This window comes from Euleptes europaea, chromosome 1, assembly GCF_029931775.1.
Source record: "Euleptes europaea isolate rEulEur1 chromosome 1, rEulEur1.hap1, whole genome shotgun sequence".
In the NCBI taxonomy this organism is placed as follows: Eukaryota; Metazoa; Chordata; class Lepidosauria; order Squamata; family Sphaerodactylidae; genus Euleptes; species Euleptes europaea.
In genome coordinates this window covers 57432441-57452958 of record NC_079312.1, presented here as the reverse complement: position 1 = coordinate 57452958, position 20518 = coordinate 57432441, and the positions used below count along the sequence as shown (strand labels likewise).

Sequence of the window (20518 nt, the reverse complement as noted above, 5' to 3'; positions counted from 1 at the left end):
TTAAAGGAGTGCTTGCTCACTGCATGACAGAGATGAGATTTCCTACCTCCCACTCCACCTGTCACTCCTGTGGCTGATGGGAGACTGCAGCCAGAATTCTTAATGGGTAGTGCTTGTCAAACCTCTTGTTAGTATCCTGAGAAGCCATTCTTTTACTGATGACTTCATCTCGAAATCTTTCTCTCCCCTGAAGGGCCTTTGTCGAGGCATTCCTTTCTCTGCAGACTTGTTCATCGTAGCCATTCAAGAACCCGGGTGTACTACAATGAAGTGTTGATGCAGTTGAAGGACATTTTTCCATTTCGCTGTGGAAAAGTTCTGAATCACAGGAGAACGGAGGTGTGTGTGTGTTATATGACGTCAAGCTGCTTCCGACATAATGGCAGCCCTGTGAATTAATGACCTCCAAAGAACCCTATCATTAGCGACCTTGTGACCAATAACCCCTTTCACTGCATAACTGGTTTTGTAACTACTACATGTTTGCAGATTTCTCTTTAAACCAATCTTTATTGTTCACCAAAGCATCCTTGTAGGTAATCATATCCTGAAACAGGTTACAACTACTGCAGGGGTCAGTCCCTATTAGGCCTTGAGAAGGGCTCAGAACGGGATGACAGATCTCCACCTAGTTTGCTAGTGGTGTGTTAGTGCTGCCATCTGCTGGCAGACTGACCATACTTTGCCAATAATCTGGTACAAACGCACACTGACCATGAATTCAGTCATCAGGAGAGGAATGCTAATCTAGAGGAGGCATTTGTGACCTGGAAGGGTCAATGCCCCCAGTGACATTGAGGAATGGTTGCACTGAAGAACTGTAAACAAAGCTTTCTTTCAGCTTCGAGTAAAATGCAAGCAAGAGATGGGTAGATGTGGCTCATTCTGTTAAGCAAGAAGGTATGGAAAAGGCATTTGATGAACAAATGAGGAGCTGATGAGGTGTTTCATTTCAATAACTGATCACACGAGTAATTGTGACAACTGAACAGAAGAAGCAGCATGATTTTTTTAGTTCTCAGTTGGGACATCCACAAGAGTCCACAGGCTGTAGATGACGTGCACATCTGTTGCACTTCATATGGTTTTACCAAGCCAATATAACCCACAAAAAGGCACGGTGCCAGTACTGCAACTTTTTGCTTCTCCTACAATTACAGCAATCTCTACCAAAGTGAACGTTCTGAAAACATCCCAAGGAACACTCAAGAGAAGCAACCGCTTCAACCTCACCTCTGTGTCATCACTGTAGATGTAATAGAGGACCCGGATAAAGATCTCTTCCGAAATGTTATGAAGCGTCACCACGGGGATGCTGGGCTGAGTCTGCAGCTCCTCGCTCTCAGAGAAGTGATCCTCCAGGAGGGCTTTGAAATAGTCACTGCGGCCGCAGAAAAACGCCTACGAAGCAAGGGGGAAACAGGCTTGATGGAACAGAAATAAGTGTGGGATGGGAGATCAATGGGAGTCCTCAGAGCAGTAATGGAAGTATGAATCACGCTATCTGACTGAGAAGGGCTGGCCGGCACAGAAATAGCCAAATCCACGCAACAGAGCCAGTCACGGCCCTCATGTCAGGCTCTGGAAACTCAGAGGAACCAGCAAGTTTGCAAAAAGATATTACTTTTTTTTGGGGGGGGGGGATTGAGGGCATGGTCAGAAACTCACAAGACCTTACCTGCAGCATCTGTGCATGTGCAGAAGACACCAGAGTTTGGATGCCGTTATGGGTTGGCAGCCCAAAATGTTATGTGAAAATTAGCAAGGCGGCATTGGTAAACAGAAAAGGAAGAGGAGACAGTGATTGGGGGAAGACCTGAAACTCAAGCAGGGGGGAGAAAGGGAAGTTGGACCACAAGTGCTGTGGAATTCTTTGTCTCTTGGGAGGGGGCATAGGGAGAGGTATACTGCTCATCTCCCCCCTCCATACCTCAAACAAGACACTATAAACAGGAACATTATTCCAGAAGCACTGAAATTCAGTCTCACAGGGAAGCTACCCTATTGGGTTAGTAGTAGGTGAAGAGAAATCTTCTTTTCTACCCTCCAACTGTTGTCCCATTGGGCAGTTTCCCTAGAGGACTGAATTTCAGTGCTTCTGAGATTAAAGAGCCATGTTGCTGTTTCAGACTGCAGAAATGTGGCCTTTTTACAGCCACAGAAGCTCTGAAATTCAGTTCCAATGTGAAGCTGCTCTATACGACTGAAATGGGGTGGGGGAAAGCAGGTAAGGTATCCCCTTTCTGTCCTTCAACCCAAAGCCCAGACTTATGGGGCTGAATTTCAGCACATCAGAGTTTACAGACAGCTTGCTATTTCTCTATTTTATAAAAAGGAATATAGATCTTTAAAGCCTCCAAATTTATTGTCCTGCAAGTAAGAACCAAGCAAAATATTGTGGATGGTTTCCAACTTGCTCTTCATCTGGTCCATAATACATGCCCCATCCTTCACTGTCAATATTTGAGGAATTAAATACTACTTGAGAAGCAAGCTTGCAATTAGACATTTTAGAAAACATCACTGACTTTGCATCTATTTACATATAACTTTGAATGCCTTCTTCAGTAATAAGCACAGTGCAGGGCCTACAGTATAGTAGATCTGATGAACACTCTATTGAGTCTAGACCCAGGGTTTCACATGGTCAAAACCCCAATACCTGTGAGAGTAATTTTGCAATCTTAGATGTCACTCACTCAGTCTAACCCACCGTGCAGAGTTGCTGAAGATGGCATGCGACAAGGATCAAGTATGCTCAGTTTAGTTGCAAAAATGAAAAAGGTTAGTCCACTACAAATTAACTTTAATTCTACTCTAGTGTCTTGAGTTTACACAAAACATTTGCTACATTTTTTGTTCACATGCTTCAACTAGAGAAATACTGAATACTTTGTAGCAATGATACATTAGACAATGGTTTGGAAATCAAACATTCTCGGTCTAGGCCAGTGGTCCTCAACGTTTTTGACCCTATGGACACCTTTGGGATTCTGACACAGGAGGCAGAGCCAGCCACAAAATGTCAAGGAGAGGCTGTGCATAACTCTGACATTTCAGGCAGAAGCTGTGCTTAACAGGATGGCTTTTTAAACACACACCCCATTAAATAAATAAATATATTCTTGCATACACGCAGCATATCTTCAATCACACAGTGAAGATCTTTGTGCTGTGGTGACAGCTTCTCCCAAAACAACATTAACAAAATTGTACAGCTAATCAGATCTCTAGCCAATAAGAAGCCCCGCAGGGTAAAAGCCCCATCTGACCCTGTCTTCTTCCTAAAAATAATTGGCTGGCACCAGAAAGGCTGCTGGCACCATGGTACCCCTGGGTACCAGATTGGGAACCCCTGGTTTAGGCTATACTTGTCAAGTATACTCAGCCATTTGGTCCACCACTATTCCTTCTCATTATTATAGTATAGTAGTTCACAATTGTTAGCCACCTTTAAATGACAAACTGTACAAACTAACACTGCCCCACAAAAGGCAGCAAACAGAATTTACTCTAATAATACTTAATAGGAAGGGGACAGGGGAAAAAATTACTTTGACCACTGAGTTCTAAATCTGTGTCCTTAAGATATAATTAGGGCATATTGGTTGAGATGTCCAAAGAGTTCTGATTAATTGACAGCAGAGTTACACCCTTCCATGCCCACTGATTTCAATAGCTTTAGAAGGGTGTAACTCTGCTTAGGGCTGTACTGTGAGACACTGGCTATAAGAATCAGAATTTTAGACCACCGCCACCCGTTTCAATTATGAGACTGCTATAAGGTAAGTGGCAGGCTGGCTGCAAAAAATTATATCCTGATGTGAGACACTACTCAGCAATTTTTAGAAGCATGCTCCATTTCTTTAGCTCACATCCAAGCATGATAAAAAGTAACCCCTTTCAAGGTATGGAAACATAATCTGTTATTCTGAAACAGGAAAGAAAGTGAAGACTGATTCTCAGGGCAGACTTTCCCCTTCTGCAACTTACATATGTGCACAATGCTAACCTGCACCAAAGTTCTGAATATCTGTATTAGTCAATACAGTCACCAGTTCAGCAGACCCAGGATGTGCAGATGCACTCAGCAACGCTCCCATCTGTCAGGTGGAAGCTCATGTTATGCAGCTGGTTCTCTATCCCACACCCAATACAGCAGCTGCATACTTGGGAAAAGAGCCATACAAACATTTAACGGCTATCATCCCTCAGCAAAACCTGAAGCCTGTCTAACTCTGCATCCTTGAAAGAACTGACTGTTCGAATAAGTTCTGAAATAAAAGGGATTTGATTTTTTTTAAGGATGCAGCCTTATTCCTTGCAGTTTTGCTACCATGTAGGTTACAGGAGCTCTGCACAGGCTAGTTACAAATTAAGGTTTTGCTGCACCCGATACTGCTTTCTAGGATAAGGAACTTGAAAGGCAAAGCAAGCCAGGATGGGATTGATGGGGAAATTTTTTCTCTCTCCCCGAAACCTGACATGAAGCAGTAATGAAATACCCACTAGTCTCTTTTGGGACTGCATAGGGAATATCACAATAGCCTGCCTAATGATGTCAGGACGGCTGCCGCTCTCCTGGCATTCTACAAACTATAAAAAACTGAATTATTCAGGAGGGCTTTTTTTGCACAGATAATAGGGCTATGCTACAACAAAACCGTTCAAAGAGGTGATTGGTAGAGGGACAGGGGCTGTGGACTATACTACTGGTATAGCATGTACTATTTGTTGTTATGATCCTACTATAGAAGTTCTGCATCTTTTAATGTGTCATGTTAATGCTTATAATTCATTTCATCTCACTTGGTTTCAGATTTCTGCAATCCAAATCCTACTGAACTATTAGATGCCTCATCCTGTTGATTGTACTGAGACTTATACTGTGTCACCTGCCTTGATTCTCAGTGAGAAAGGCAGACTGTAAATAATGGAAATAATTTTTTAAAACACATGAAATATCTCATTGCTTACAAGTAAGAGGGAAGGCCTAGTAGAATAAGTCAACGAAAGCACATACCTTGTGGCACAGGAAATTGTAGCCTGCCACTCGGAAACACATATCAGGACAGCTGCTGAAGTTGTCAGTGTTGTCAAAAGGCAACTCTCCAAAACCCACCTATGTAAAAAGGAAAAAAGGAAGATCTAAAATAGTTCTATGATGTTCTTCTCCAATAAGATCAGGTACCCAAGATCCATTTCAAGTTACCAACCTCTGACAAAGAAACCAACCATATTGCCTTATATCCAAGCAATAAATCCTGAAGTATTCCCCCAACTCCAAGTGTTCTGGTGCTGAAGGCCTGCCAACCTTCCAAAAACCTCAATGACTTGTTTTAGAAAACTTGATTGCATAGAGATACCAGAGGAAGGACCTAATGCTACTTCTATAAGACAGTCTAAGCCAGTGATGGTGAACCTTTTAGAGACCGAGTGCCCAAACTGCAACCCCAATCCCACTTATTTATCGCCGAGTGCCAATGCGGCAATTTAACCTGAATACTGAGGTTTTAGTTTAGAAAAAACAACTCATACGTTAACATCTTTTGTCTTAAAAGAAAAACACAATAACAGAGCTTTCAATGATACAAACAACTTTTTATCGAAAGACATGCTTTTGAACAATTAATGTGATTTTTGCTGTTGTGTGCATGCTGATAATTTGTCTACCCTTGGCTCATACTTTGTAAATTTGAGAGCAACACATGCAGCACTCAGGTCATCTGTTAGTTGTTTCTGGTGTCAGATTTGATATAATTCAAAGCTGAAAACAGCTGCTCACAAGCATAAGATGATCCAAACAAAGTGAGGAAAGCAATCCCAAGTGCTTTCATTGACTTAAAAGTGTGGAGTTTTCTGCCAAATAATTTTAAGGAATTCTGAGTGGCAAATCCAAGGCAAAACCTCCCATTAATAAATGGCCAATAACCCCCCATGCAGAGTTTTGAGAATCTGGATGGGGAAAATGTGCATCTGAGTGGCAAATCCAAGGCAAAATCTCCCATTCACAAATGGCCAATAACCCCCCCCCCCATGCAGAGTTTTGAGAATCTGGATGAGGAAAATGTACATCTGAGTGGCAAATCCAAGGCAAAATCTCCCATTAACAAATGGCCAATAACCCCCCCCCCTGCAGAGTTTTGAGACTCTGGATGGGGAAAATGTGCATCTGAGTGGCAAATCCAAGGCAAAATTTCCCATTCACAAATGGCCAATAACCCCCCCCATGCAGAGTTTTGAGAATCTGGATGGGGAAAATGTGCATCTGAGTGGCAAATCCAAGGCAAAATCTCCCATTCACAAATGGCCAATAACCCGCCCGCCCCCCCATGCAGAGTTTTGAGAATCTGGATGGGGAAAATGTGCATCTGAGTGGCAAATCCAAGGCAAAATCTCCCATTCACAAATGGCCAATAACCCCCCCATGCAGAGTTTTGAGAATCTGGATGGGGGAAACTCCGTTCCTCCGGTCTGGCTCCCTGGCTCCCCTCCGCCGCCTGCAGCAAAATGCAAACCCTGGGTGGGACGAGGAGGTGGAAATCAGCTCCGGAGCTCTGCCGTCGCCCTCCTGCATAAGGTATCCATTGGCCTGGGGGAGAAGCCGGCTGCTGCCGCCGTGGGGGGGGGGGAGAGAAAGCCCTCTTCCCTCAGCCTCCAAGGGGCCAGGGCCACTCACAGCAGGCGGAGGGCGAAGGCGCCGGCCACGCTCTTGTGCACCAGGAAGCTGCCGTCACGGCAGGCCCGGGCCAGCAGCTACCCGGCCAGCCGCACCGCTACGCCTGCCGCCTTGCCTCCGCCCCAGCCCCGTGACAAAGTTGGCTGCGGCGCGGCGGAAACTTGCGTTGAGGCCGCGAGGAGGGGCGGAGGAGGGGGCAGACGCGACGGCTCCGCGTGTGCCCATAGAGAGGGCTCGGCGTGCCGCTTATGGCACGCGTGCCATAGGTTCGCCAACACGGGTCTAAGCACTACCACATGAAACTTAGTGTGACAAGATAAGGATTCATAACCTCAAGTACCACAATAAATCAGCAAGTTATGTTCCTTACACATTGTGCATTAGTCACATTTTATTAATAAAATAATTAAACTACAGAAATTTGTAGTTATTTTGTAACACATGTGCTTTGATCTGGGGCTTTATTACATTAAAGAAGAAAACAAGGGCAGAATGTCAAAGTTGTATACTTCAAGACCGAGTACAGGAGACTCTTTAAAAGGCCAAACATTTTAAAGTTGCCTCCATGTCTGCAACTACTCTCTATCATCTGGAGAACATAAGCTATTTTCTCTGGTGTGTCCCCCCTCCCCAAAAACGCAGGCATGCTCTCAAAACACAGAATTCTGTGCAAAATGGCAACATTAAAAACAAAGGCCACAATCCAAAGGTATGTGTGTCTGTGTGCATACATACCTACATATGAATATCCAGGGTTTGTTTTTTTCAAGAGAAACAATTTTTTCAAAAGTTGTTTTGACGCCAGATGTTTTGAAGATATTTTATTTATTTCAATTTTTACCCCATCTTTCTTTTAAGTGAGAATCTAAAGCAGCTGACATTGTTCTCTCCACCATTTTATTCTCACATCCACCCTTTAAGGGAGGGGCACAGAGGACTACATAGACCAATACTTTGGGGGGCAAGCTGCAAACATCTTCTGTCCTTCATTTAAAAAGCCTTCAATAGACTAACATATCTCAATTGTACGATTTCCTGGCACACTGGCAGGGATGGGTAGGGTAAATTAATGGGAAATGGGAGGCAGCACCCTAGCAAATTAAATTACAATTTAAGTACTGCTAACAATATGAATAGGCCAAGAAAAGAACAGAGGCAACAGCATTGTTTTTTGCCTCTTTACACCAGAATAAAGCCAGGTTCTTTTCCAAATGTCATGTTCCAGGGAGACAAACTGAAGAAGCTACTAGTCTTAATTTGAGAGTTGTATTAATCTACAAGCAAGAGTTACCAAGGTTCTAAGGGCTTCAGTTTTTGAAGAGAGACTTATGTATTAGCCAAGGTTGAAGAGCCAGAACAGTAACAAAAGGGGAGCTAATGTCATCCGTTAAACATGTCACTGAGCATCAGCATAGAAAACTTGGTTAGAAACAAAGTTTATGGCAACATTTATTCAAATGGCAAACAACTTTAAGCTTTGGGATATCAACAGCCCTTAAAATATAGTTATAACTTTAAACACACCTTCTACAGACTGAACTGCTAAGAGGGACCTCTTCAGCCTGTATAGCAGGGGTCCCCAGCTTGGTGCCCATGGGTACTATGCTGCCCACCAACACCTTTTCTGGCACCCACCAAGTGCTTTTAGGAAGTGGGCAGGGCTTTTGCCCAGCCAGGCTTCCAAACGGCTGCGCAGATTTTTTTAAATTAAAAAACTTTAATAACCCAGAAGAGCAACAACAAAAATTTAAAATGTTGCTTTGTCAGTAGCTGCCACCACAGCACAAAGATCTGTACTGTGTTACTGAAATTAAGCTGTGGCAATCATTTTGTGGCTGGCTTCTCATCCTGCGGCAGCCATTTTGTAGCAGCCATTTTGTTGCTACCCCCACCACATAGTGTCATAATTCCAAATGAGACCAGAGGCTCAAAAAGATTGGGGACCCCTGCTGTATAGGGTATCCATAACATGAAGAGGCTGGATGTGGACTTCTAATACACTCCCAGTTGGTACCCAAATTCCAAGAATACTTCACGTTTCTTATCCTTACAGTTGCAGAGGAAAGTCTGAATATGGATAGTAGTTTCTATCAACAGGTCAGAATCTCAAAAGTAATTTGTGTGTATTTTTCACTAGATAGAAATGACACAAAATGCTGCATTTCACACAAACGTTCCTATGGTACTCAGCGTTCTATACAGGAACAGCCTTAGGAGTCACAGGATCTAGAACCGAAGGGACTGACAATACAGCTTCTCCCCTCCCATTTCTCCTTCAGCGGTTCTTTGAGCCCAGGGCTCTTAAGGACCTTTACGAGGCATGGAAAAAAAGCTAGAAATCCAGGAAGGCAGATACTAAGGCTGTGACATAGGTTTACCTACAGATTTTCAGGGCAAATATTGTGCTGTTCAGAGGGCTAAACAGTGCCTGAAAAACCTGCTACCGCCTTTGGACACAGCAGCAGCATTTATCTCCCTATCAATCTTCCTCTTCCTTAAGTAACTCCACTGACTCTTTTTGGCGAGAAAGGCAGCCTAATTATACTATCAATAAATAAAATAAAATTATGATACCCATTTGCTAAGAGTAAGGTTGCCAACCTCCAGGAGGTAGCTGGAGATCTCCTGGGATTACAACTGATCTCCAGGCGATAGAGATCAGTTAACCTGGAGAAAATGGTTGCTTTGGAAGGTGGACTTGATGGCGTTATACCCCACTGAAGTCCCTCCCCTCTCCAAACCCCATCCTCCTCAGACTCCGCTCCTAAAATTTCCAGGCATTTCCCAACCCAGACCTGGCAACCCCGGCTAAGAGGATGGGAAGCTTATGGGGCAACAGATTCTGCTGCACATAGCACTGACTTTTCATATCCGTCAAAAGTGTTTGCAAAAATAACCTCTCACACTACCACCATTTTAACTGAGCACTAGCAGAAGCAGTGGCTCTGAGCCCACCAACCAGAGTTGACTGTCTGGCCAAGCCACCCAAACTACTGTTTGGAGTAGCACGACGAGGAGGATGCTGACATACCACCGGAGCCTGGCACACCCCTGGTCATTGGCAGTGCTTTCTGGACCCTGGCTGTCATCTAGAGCCAAGCTGAGCTAAGCCACAGCCAGGGGCGGCATAGGAGGCCATGGATGTGTACCTTGCTTCGGAAGGCAAAATACCTTGAAATGGCCCTGCCTATATTCCCATCACCCAGGATTACCTTCTAATCCAGGGGTGTCCAATCTTTTGGCTTCCCTGGGCCACATTGGAAGAAGAATTGTCTTGGGCCGCACATATAATACACTAACAATAGCTGATTCATAATGTTTTAAGTATGTTTACGATTTTGTGTTGGGCAGCTTTCATAGCCGTCCTGGGCCACAGTTTGGACAAGCCCGTTCTAATCCATTCACCAAAAGCAATTAATACTGTGAAAAAAGAGGTCATGCCAAATAAATAGCATAGTAAATACATTTATTTACATTTCTGTAATGTTGTAAAGTGGAAAGGGGGAAGGAGAAGGGGAGAAGAACTAGTTTTGTGGATTTTAATGCAGAATTCTGCAGCCTTTTTTTTTTTTTTGTACTGCTGCATTATGAACAACATGAAAGTGTTAAGTGCCCTGTGGGACATTCAGTTGTAGGGGATTACAGTCAGAACCTAAATGTTACACATAGCTGCCATCAATACCCGTATTTTTCGCTCCATAACACACACCTGACCATAACACGCATCTAGTTTTTAGAGGAGGAAAACAAGAAAAAATCTTGTTTTTCTCCTCTAAAAACTTGTCTTATGGAGTGAATGCCCCAGGGAGGCCAGGTCCACCCATTGGTTTGCATGGCAGTAGACCTTGCCTCCTGTCTCAGTCAGGAGGCCAGGTCTACTGCCATGCAAACCAATGGGAGACACCACCCCCTCACGGAGACCAGGTCTACCCACTGGTTTGCATGGCAGTAGACCTGGCCTCCTGTCTCAGTCAGGAGGCCAGGTCTACTGCCATGCAAACCAATGGGCAGCCTGACTGTGCCCGGGAGAGGGGGGGCGGCGGGGAAAGCGAGCCTGGCCCTCTCTGGGGCCAGGATCGCACGGGAGAGGGGGCGGCAGGGAAAGCGAGGGGAGGGGGCTGTGAGCTCAGTGGCAGAGCCTCTGCTGGGCATGCAGGAGGTCCCAGGTTCAGTCCCCGGCGCCTCCGCTCCCACCCGCTCCTGGCCCAGGCGAGCCTGGATCCGGCCCGTGTGCGCCCGGGGAAGGAGAAGGGAAGGCTTCAGCTGGCATGCGGGGCCGGATCCGGCCCGTGTACGCCCGGGGAGGAAGGAGGGAAGGCTGCAGGCTGGCGAACCGGGCTGGATCCGGCCCGTGTGCGCCCAGGGAGGGAGGAGGGAAGGCTGCAGGCTGGTGCCGGCTCTGTGCGCCCTGCCCGCCTCCCAGCTGGAAGGCGGGCGGGGCGCAAGGCCCGCATCGTTCCAGCGCGCCTAGAGCGAATGTGCACAGAGCCGGCTGGGCGCACCATTCCAGCGGGCCCAGCCGGCTCTGTGCACATTCGCTCCATAACACGCACAGACATTTTCCTCCTCAAAAGCGAGGGAAAAAGTGCGTGTTATGGAGCGAAAAATACGGTAATTTACCTTTGTAATTTGTTTTATTTGTTATCCAAGTGTTGGGGGACAAACAGCATCTTATGCACATGTCCATCATTATTTGTCACAGTGCAAAAGAGCATGTTTGTTAATTGCTAGGAAAAATGATAACCCGGACATGTCCCATAACTTCCGGGCGGGGGGGGGGGGGGGAGAATGTGAAGTTCTGAACTGCCAAATGAGCCCACTAACACATCAGCAAAGGTTGAAAAATATAAAATGGTAATGCAAGAATATAAAATGGTAATGCAGGGAAAATATAAAATGTTAATGCAGGGAAAACAACTATAATGTTGTTATGGAGAATATTATACCTAGCCTCGAGAAGAAACAAAAGTTGACTAATGACAGGTCCAAATATATTGCCACAGTTAAGCAACAGAATTTGCTGTGAGACTGCAGGCTCCTGCCCTACTCCAATAATCAAGTGTTAACCATGGCTGACTGTTAAGCTGGGAGTAAAATTAACTACAGTTTGAATTCCCCAGGGTTCCCATTAAAACAAGACTCTGAAACTTGGTTCAAAGAGTGCATAGAAAGGGCATGTCATGCGGTGGCCTACTCCTGACTTGCTTAACCAAGGTCAAACTGTTAGGGCTGGCTGTGTGTGTGCACGCCATCAAGTCACAGCTGAATTATGGCAAACCCGTTGTCAGGCCTGCTCTCTGCTGAGACAGCCACACTGTGTGTGTTTTGGTTCCACCAGGTGCGTCCCAAGGCCAGGCTTGTTAACTGTCAAATTCCTTTCGCTAACTCTGTGGGAACCCTCGTAGGGAGGGTGCTTGCCATGGCTGCCACCACTATCTGATATGACCAATGCTCTTCCATATAGGCCTTAGGCCGTGCCTTTGGTTCCCATTCATGCCAGCTTACCTGTTAGCTCTGTATACCTGTAGGTTTTCTAATAAATCAACTCTCTTTTGGACTACTTGTCTGTGGCTGTTGTTTATGGGATTACCACGGGGACAAGTGCTCACACCCGTAGGGTTTTCTAGGCAAGAGACGAACAGAGGTGGTTTGCCATTGCCTGCCTCTGTGTGGGCTGAGAGAGTTCTGAGAGAACTGCGACTGGCCCAAGGTCACCAAGCAGGCTTCATGTGCAGGAGTGTGGAATCAAACCCAGTTCTCCGGAGTAGAGTCCGCCACTCTTAAACACTACACCATGCTGTCTCTCTACACCTGCATTATTACTGAAACCAAACAGTCCAAGGCTATATGTTAATCAAAACAAGTGAAATGAGAAAGTTTGTGCCACCATATTTATTTCTTACTGAGATTCAAGGCAGATCACATGATATAAACAAACAGCCTAAAAAATTTAATAAACAATGGAATAGGACTAGAATTACAAAAATTAGGCAAACAAGAAAAAAAGAAAAAAACCCAACCCCTTTCTGACTATATATTACTCTTCCTACACACTTGACACTGAGAGACACTGTCCTTCAGTGTTACTCCTCTGAAGATGCCGGCCACAGCTGCTGGCGAAACGTCAGGAAAGAAAATACCAAGACCACGGTTACACAGCCCGGATAACCTACGAGAACCAATGAACTCTGACCGTGAAAGCCTTCGACAATATTTAGAAAAAAATACATTCATGAACATATGCTTATTTCTTGTGAGGAAGATGGAGAAGGAATCCAGAAAATTTACTTTTGTGTTTGGTGTTTAGGTTGAGAGGGGGCATGGAAGAAAACAGTTGAACATACAAGAAAACTGACTTTCTTTTAAAAATCATCTAGGAAAAAAACCTCTCCATACCTGTAAAGGCCAGCACAAAGGCAACCTGACACATGCCAAATAAAAGAAATCTCATACAATAAAGCTATTTCCTTATGGTAAATTTGCTGCAGGGAGATTTTTTTAAGTACAATAAAGCAATACACTTTATTAAACTGCCCAGATCTATAGCCCATAGGAGCGCCTTAAAATGAGAAATGTGTTTTCATTAGTTTATTTTGGCTACAGATCCAGGAAGGGGAGGGGAGATTCAAATTAAAGCAAGGGGGTAAAAGATATTACACTAAATTAAAATAAGACTCTAAACAAGAATCGTGATTGATACCATCCAAATACACCGACAAGATGCATGCATGGGGGGGGGGGGGAGAAAGACCCTTGCAGTATTAAAAAGTTGTCATATTATAGAAGGTATCAAGAGACTTAACCTGTACCTCAGCACCAAGGTAGACCAAGTATCCCAAACCACAAATCATATCCCTAACTCCAGGGCAAACTGGATCAATATACCTAAATGCACATAACACACAACACAATCTTACTGTTTTTCCAGTTTTGTCTTCCTATCATTTAGAGGCCAGAAACCGTGTTTTCCTTTGAAACCAAAGGTAAGTTTTATTGTAAAAGGCCCCAGTTTTATCTGCACCACTACACGTAGCCCTTAGGATTCCCATGCTGAATTACGGGGAGCCAAGAAGGAAAACCTGACTACTGTTTTAGACTAGGCACACCTTTCAGAGCATGTGCTCTTGGAAAACCACACGACATGAGTGTTAGTTTGAGACAGAAAGGAAGGACAGCATCAAAATTCAGAAGGAAGAAGAGAGATGACCAAAACAGCATCAATAAATGGAAGAAATGCTTCCACAGAAAGGAACTTAAATACTTCCCTGGAGTGAAAAATTAGATACAGCTATTGCTCCTGAAGATTACCCTTGAAATGTGCTTGACTACAGGACTGATTTTCATATTATCTGCAATACAACTGGTTCTTTGGCACCATGTTTCAGGTTCACCTCTTTCTGCTACTGCTCGCTAAAGCATCACACAGCAAACAACAAGGAAACGGGCTACATATTTATAAGCTGGGCCTCTGACAGAAAAAAGGCAGTCGCTTCCCTCAGTACGCAGTCACCTCTTTTTGGGAGGGAACCCCTCTTCCACATTTCCAATTGTGCACCTAACGTTTAGAACCACAGGGCAAGCAGCACGGGTACAGGTATGCCCTTCAAAGAATCATTTCCCGCAGCAGAATGCATAAATGACTTTTTTAAAAATAGGAGAGCTGTAAGGGGATAGGGAGCAGAGGCAAGCAGATGGCTGTTCATGCTTCCAAACAGGACCGGTGAGCTGATGCTGTGGAAAAAGGAACTGCTTGAGCTCAACTGTAAGCATATCGCACCTACTACACATGGGTAGTCAGGATACTATGGTGAAATATCCAAACAAGGTGGCCCAAGATCTCCCTTTTTTCAAGAAGTTACAATACAGCCAAACACTTACTTCCTCGTTCCTGCCTCAGCTGGGGGAAGGCAAATGTTTGTCACTCTTAGAAAGAGACATCCACGAATATATTAATCTGTGCATAAGGAAATATCTGGAAAGTGAGGCTGCTCTCTTGCCTATTAGAGTACACTACTATCCAACACAGTTTGCTGAGCAAGCTCTTTGATCAGCATGAGCTATTAATACAAAGAAACAAGCAAGTACAAGGCCCAAAGATAGGGCAAAGAAGCAAACTCTGGAATCACAGATCTCCTGGAGGCTCAAATACGATGGCCCAGGTGGCAGAGGAGAAACACAAAAATTAAATATTTCCTACCCTGAGTTCAGCTGGCAGTGCGCAGTCTGCTAGTAAAGCCAGGTCTTCCTGCAGCCGTGAGTTACCTGGGGGCTCAATCGTCAGCACCTTCACACAGGTCCCTGGCTTGGAAGAAACTGGAAAAGGCAAAACAAAAATCCAAAAAAAGTATAGAATCCTGAACACACTATGGGCATGATTGTGAAAAGGAAAAAAAAATCTGGCCATATTTTAAATTTTGTCTTCACACAATATAAAGAATGAACTAAATCCTCTCTTGTATACACAACTCTTAGGAGAATGGGTATCATATTTCTTTAACTGAGGTTGTGGCAGATAGCTTAGCACACTACAGCCTTCCTCCTTAAACCCACTTTTTTGAAAAGGTCCTGTTGTGGAAACAGCATTTAGTAGCGTTTCCATTCAAAGTTCACCCTTGGGCCCACTTCCAAGACTGCTTTTCATTCATGCATCTTTAGCCCACTATTTGCAGGTGTGTGCCCCTGTCATTTAATGGGGAGATGCAGGACTACATTGTCAGGGGAAGGGTGGGAGAGAAGCTGGGAAAAACAACAACTCTTGCAAGCTCTTGAGCTGAATGTACAACTTGATAGGCAAGGAATGTGCATCTACTGCAGTTGATCTTCTGGTTTTCACTGGACTGATGTACATGCTTAACTGAACCAATACATTTTGTGTCAGAAGCTAGCATACTATCAATAAAGGTAAAGGTCCCCTGTGCAAACACCAAGTCATTCCTGACCCATAGGGTGACGTCCCATCCCAAAGTTTACTAGGCAGACTTTGTTTACGGGGTGGTTTGCCAGTGCCTTCCCCAGTCATCTTCCCTTTACCCCCAGCAAACTGGGTGCTCATTTTACCAACCTTGGAAGGAAGGCTGAGTCAACCTTGAGTGGGCTACCTGAAACCGACTTCCGTCAGGATCGAACTCAGGTCATGAGCAGAGCTTGGACTGCAGTACTGCAGCTTACCACTCTGCGCCACGGGGCTCAATCAATATCTACCAAACCATATTATTGTGTTTTTGGTTGCTTTCAGTGGAAATCAACAGCATGCACGGAGAGAATTGAGCATGCACATCAATGTGTGACAAAAGCCACTGAAGTCACTCACATGCTTATAAAAGAGTAAACCAGCAGATTAAAAGTAGCAACTGTAAGTAAGAGTCTCCGACAGATAGCTATTCTTAAGTAGCATTTGCAGCAATCTTAAGGAACAGATCTTAAGAGGTACATTTAGACACTGGGAACACACTTCATTCACCACCAGGTTTAGCTCTTAAGGCAGCTATGGCACACTATTATTGAAATACAAAAAGATACAGAATTGCTGCCAGAGTGATCTCTATTGAGCTGATCTGGATCACATCTTTGACACATGAAAATTATTTCAAGGAAGAAAAAATGAGCAGGTAAGCATTAATTTTGCAATGTACCTTACTTAATAAAGAAACAATCTGGACCCGTTTTATCATTTCTAACCAGAGAAGCTCCTATACCTTGAAAGTGAGCTATAGTGGATTCTGGATGGGAGAAGCAGAAATGGTCAATTTTTAATCTAAACTGTGACACTGATCTTCAGGTGAAACATTCTTCTCTTATGCCCTGTCATCTACTGCAACAGTCTAGAAATTCTAAAAGCAAGTCACAATAGCTAAATGCATGCACCAAGAAGCTCCCAGAGCACAGTTTACCTCAGCCATGATCACACTAGATAGCCTTGAACAAGCCAGTTGCATCCCTCGCCCCTACTTGCAATCTGGGAGCAATACTACTGACCCGCCTCCTATTACTACTGCAAGAGTTCCACAGAAGTGCTCCAGACATGCAAAAAGTAGTTTGATGAGAGTCAGTAGATAGCAGTTGTAGGACTGGCACCCAGGAGACCCAAGTGCAAATCCTTACTCAACCATGAAGCTCACTGGGTAATGCTGGGCCGGCCACTTTGCTTAAGCTATCTCACACAGTTGTTTTGAGGGGGAATGGAAGAGGGGAATGTGTTACCCTCAATTCCTTTCAGGGAGGGTAGAAGAAGAAAATGCTATAGATGATGATGATTAAGAGCTGGTTTTTATATGCTGACTTTCTCTACCACTTAAGGGAGAATCAAACCGGCTTACAATTACCTTCCCCTCCTCAAAACAGACACCCTGTGAGGTAGGTGGGGCTGAGAGAGTTCTTCGAGCCCCAAGGTCACCCAGCTGGCTTCACGTGAAGGAGTGGGGAAACCAACCCAGTTCACCAGATTAGAGTCCACTGCTCATGTGGAGGAGTGGGGAATCAAAGCCGGTTCTCCAGATAAGAGTCCACTGCTCCTAACTACCACACCATGCTGGCTCTCAAAGATAGAGAAATTACTATTGTAAGCCTCTCTAAAAAAATGTTGGAGCCCCTCCAACTCTAGAGACCACGGACAAAACAAGCCATCTCAACTGCTGCCACTCAATCCCAACCTCTGAAGAACTGATCAAAGCAAAGTAGACAGGTCACAGCCGGATCAGTCTATGTTCCAGAAGAGAACAAAATGTTATGCCACAAAAACAATCAATGGTAAAGAAAGGACTGGTATGCTGAGTGACCAACAAGCCCTACTGCACTGACCTGAAGCAAACAAGCTGGCACACCAGAGGAGACACAGGGAGGGGGTTTGCACCGGTCCTAACTACTGTTTGAATTATCTAAAGACAACCTTCTGCAAAATTCAATACCAAAAAAGGCTTCTCTTGCTTTCTCTCATAGGATTCACGATGAATTAAATGCATGATAAAGCCCTCTGAGGTAGTAGAGATTATTTAGCATGTGTTTAGGCACTAACCAACCAAGCTGACCTGACTTGGCAGGTGCCGCTACGTATGACTGCTACATAGATGTACAATGTTCTAACATAGCAGCCGAAACTACAATTTCTTTTTGTATATGAGTCCTCGTGCCATGAAGGACATACAAGCTATAATACCATCTTGTAAACAATGCCGTTTGTTGCAGACATGACATGTATATTTTCAAGTCATCCCCACAACTATAAGGTCTCACAAAACAATAATTAAAAGCTGGGATTCTACAACGGATACATAACTGGCAATTCAATTCAATGTGAGAAAGGACAAGCATGTAGAACAGAAGAACTACAGCAGAAATGCTGAAATATTATAGACTGCCTTTGAACAGAAGTGCTTGCTGCAAAAATAAGGGGCACAGTGAATAATAACAAGAGTTGGTTTTTACATGCCGACTTTCTCTCCCACTTAAGAATCAAACCGGGTTACAATCACCTTCCCTTCCCCACAACAAACACCCTGTGAGGTAGGTGAGGCTGAGAGAGCTCTAAGAGAGCAGTGACTAGCCCAAGGTCATCCGGCTGGCTTCACGTGGAAGAGTGGGGAATCAAACCCGGTTCTCCAAATGAGAGTTCACCGCTCCAAAACAGCAGAATACAGCAAGTTGTGATCAATACCAAGCAGTTTGCCTTTATGATGAAATATTGATCTTAGATTGTAATTATTATATTGACTTATTCATGGGGCTGTGTCCTTGTTTGCTGTGGTGGTATATTTCAAGGAGCAATCTTTCTGGTTAATGCAAATGTAACGGGGGGGAGGATAAAACAGCTATCTGCACCCCTCAGAAACGAAGTGACTTCTTGTGAAGTGATCTTTGTAATCAGCAGCTGAAAGCTCCGACTTCAACACACTAGTTAGCACTATGACAATCTAGAGAGATTGCTAGTTTGCATTTAAGACAACAAGAAAGAAAGGTTTCTTCGGCGCTGGTTGATAAGTTAGTGCTGTAGCAGAAACAGAGGTAGTTTGACGAATGTGACTTAGCTGACTTAGAATATCTCTCTCCCCACCCATCCCCAATGCTCGGGTGACTCACACAACCAGGAAACATCACCGTTCTTGACATTTTGCAGATTACTACTTTGGGCTGTGTCATTTTACTGGATGTATCTCAGTTTTACTGGATTGAGAGTACCGCATGAGATTAAACCAGCACAGTAAAACCCCTTCTCCAGAAAGGGATGCAGCCATCAGGTGTCTCACCAATGGAAGCTGATCTACTGCAGAATCACCTACCACAAGTAATACTGGGCATAGGAAGTTAGATCTACCTCAGTATTGTTTCAGCTATCAACTGACAAAAACCCTCCCCCCACCTCACTGCTGTTCTACCATTTCCTAATAGAAAACAGGTTACAACCAATGCAACTACAAAAGATACACCATTACTATCAGCACATACTTATTTATATATATTTCACCACTTAAAAATTTGCTCCAACACATACAAGGGGAGGAGAAAATGTTTTGTTTGAACTCCTCCTTTCTCTTCCAGGAGGACACTAACTTGTCCATATGATTTCCACAAAGGGGGAAAATGATCATGCCAAGGTTAAAAGAGCACAGCTGGTACTCAAACAGGAGGAAAACAGACTCGCTTTTAAGGCACAGTGGCATTCTTGCCAGACTGAATTAAACATTAGATTATGCACATGCAACTATGTCTTTCCATTCAGATTTTACAAGAAGCCTTCTTCTGCCAACAACCATATTTCAGTAGTTACTAAGGTTTTTTAAAAAATAGAATACAGCCAGCCTACTGTTTTGGAAAAGTGTGAAGCGCACACATTAATGGATTCTCCTAGGAATGAAGCTAGGATCTATACCATCAAAACCTAGTTTAATTTGTAGAATTAATTTTCATGGTTTTGATAAAGAACTGGCTTCATGGTATGGTGTGGGTTGGTGAAAGGTCTAGTGAGCTGCTGAAAAACGTTGGAATGCCCTCCCTCCCCCTTGAGGCTCACCTAGTGGCTATCCAAATGTCATTACGGCACTAAGTCCAAACATTTTTCACTTTTAATTGACATTTCATCCCACTCCTTTTTTCAGTTGTTTGTTCATGGTATGCATCCCATAGCTATTCTACTGTTATTTTATCACTGCTGTTTAGGGTTGCCAATTCCAGGTTATGGAAATACCTGGAGATTTTGAGGTGGAGCCTGAGGAGGGTGGGGTTTGAGGTGGAGCCTGAGTCCACCTTCCAAAGTGGCTATTTTCTCCAGGTGAACTGATCTCTTTTGTCTAGAGATCAGGAGATATCCAGCCACCACCTGGAGGCTGGCAACCCTATTTTATCACCATAATTATGGTTTGTTGCAACTTTATGCTATTTATGAGGTTTTTATGCTTCTTCATGATGGTTTTATCAATAATTTATTGCTGTTTTTATGAGTGGCTTTTATTATTTTATTCGTAACTTCAAGCAGGCCTCTGGAGAGAATTTTCTTAAAATATTTTCGAATTTCTAAAACATATTTATACAAGCAACACATTTAATGAGGCTGATAACACTACAAGACACACACACACAAAGTGATGCAGTACCCTACCCCAGGATACTGTTGAATAGGGACATCATGTCCCAATCTTAGCTAAGCGAAGAGAAATTCATGTCGGAGGTTCTTGAGGAACACATTTAACTATGATCTGATCATTTGCTTGTACTCAAAGTGCTTGTTGTTCCTTTCTTACCACTATGCTTTGCTAATATTTAGATCTGAAGATTAGGGTGAAGTCACTGACCAGGATCCCTGAGGGCCAAAAGGCAGGTTGAGGTATCCTGCTCACCAAGGAGAGTCAG

The 20518-nt window shown here is 44.0% G+C and overlaps 1 protein-coding gene across 1 annotated transcript in view; it reads right to left on the bottom strand.

The window, feature by feature from the left end:
- The window catches only part of ABTB1 (ankyrin repeat and BTB domain containing 1), a 50000-nt gene that overhangs the window by 9778 nt on the left and 19704 nt on the right, over nucleotides 1-20518 (bottom strand). Inside the window, exons 8-10 of the mRNA XM_056857415.1 lie at nucleotides 14877-14992; nucleotides 5024-5122; nucleotides 1234-1401 (exon numbers count right to left, since the gene is read on the bottom strand). Coding sequence (XP_056713393.1) covers nucleotides 1234-1401; nucleotides 5024-5122; nucleotides 14877-14992 — 383 coding nt within the window. The remainder of the gene's footprint in view (nucleotides 1-1233; nucleotides 1402-5023; nucleotides 5123-14876; nucleotides 14993-20518) is intronic.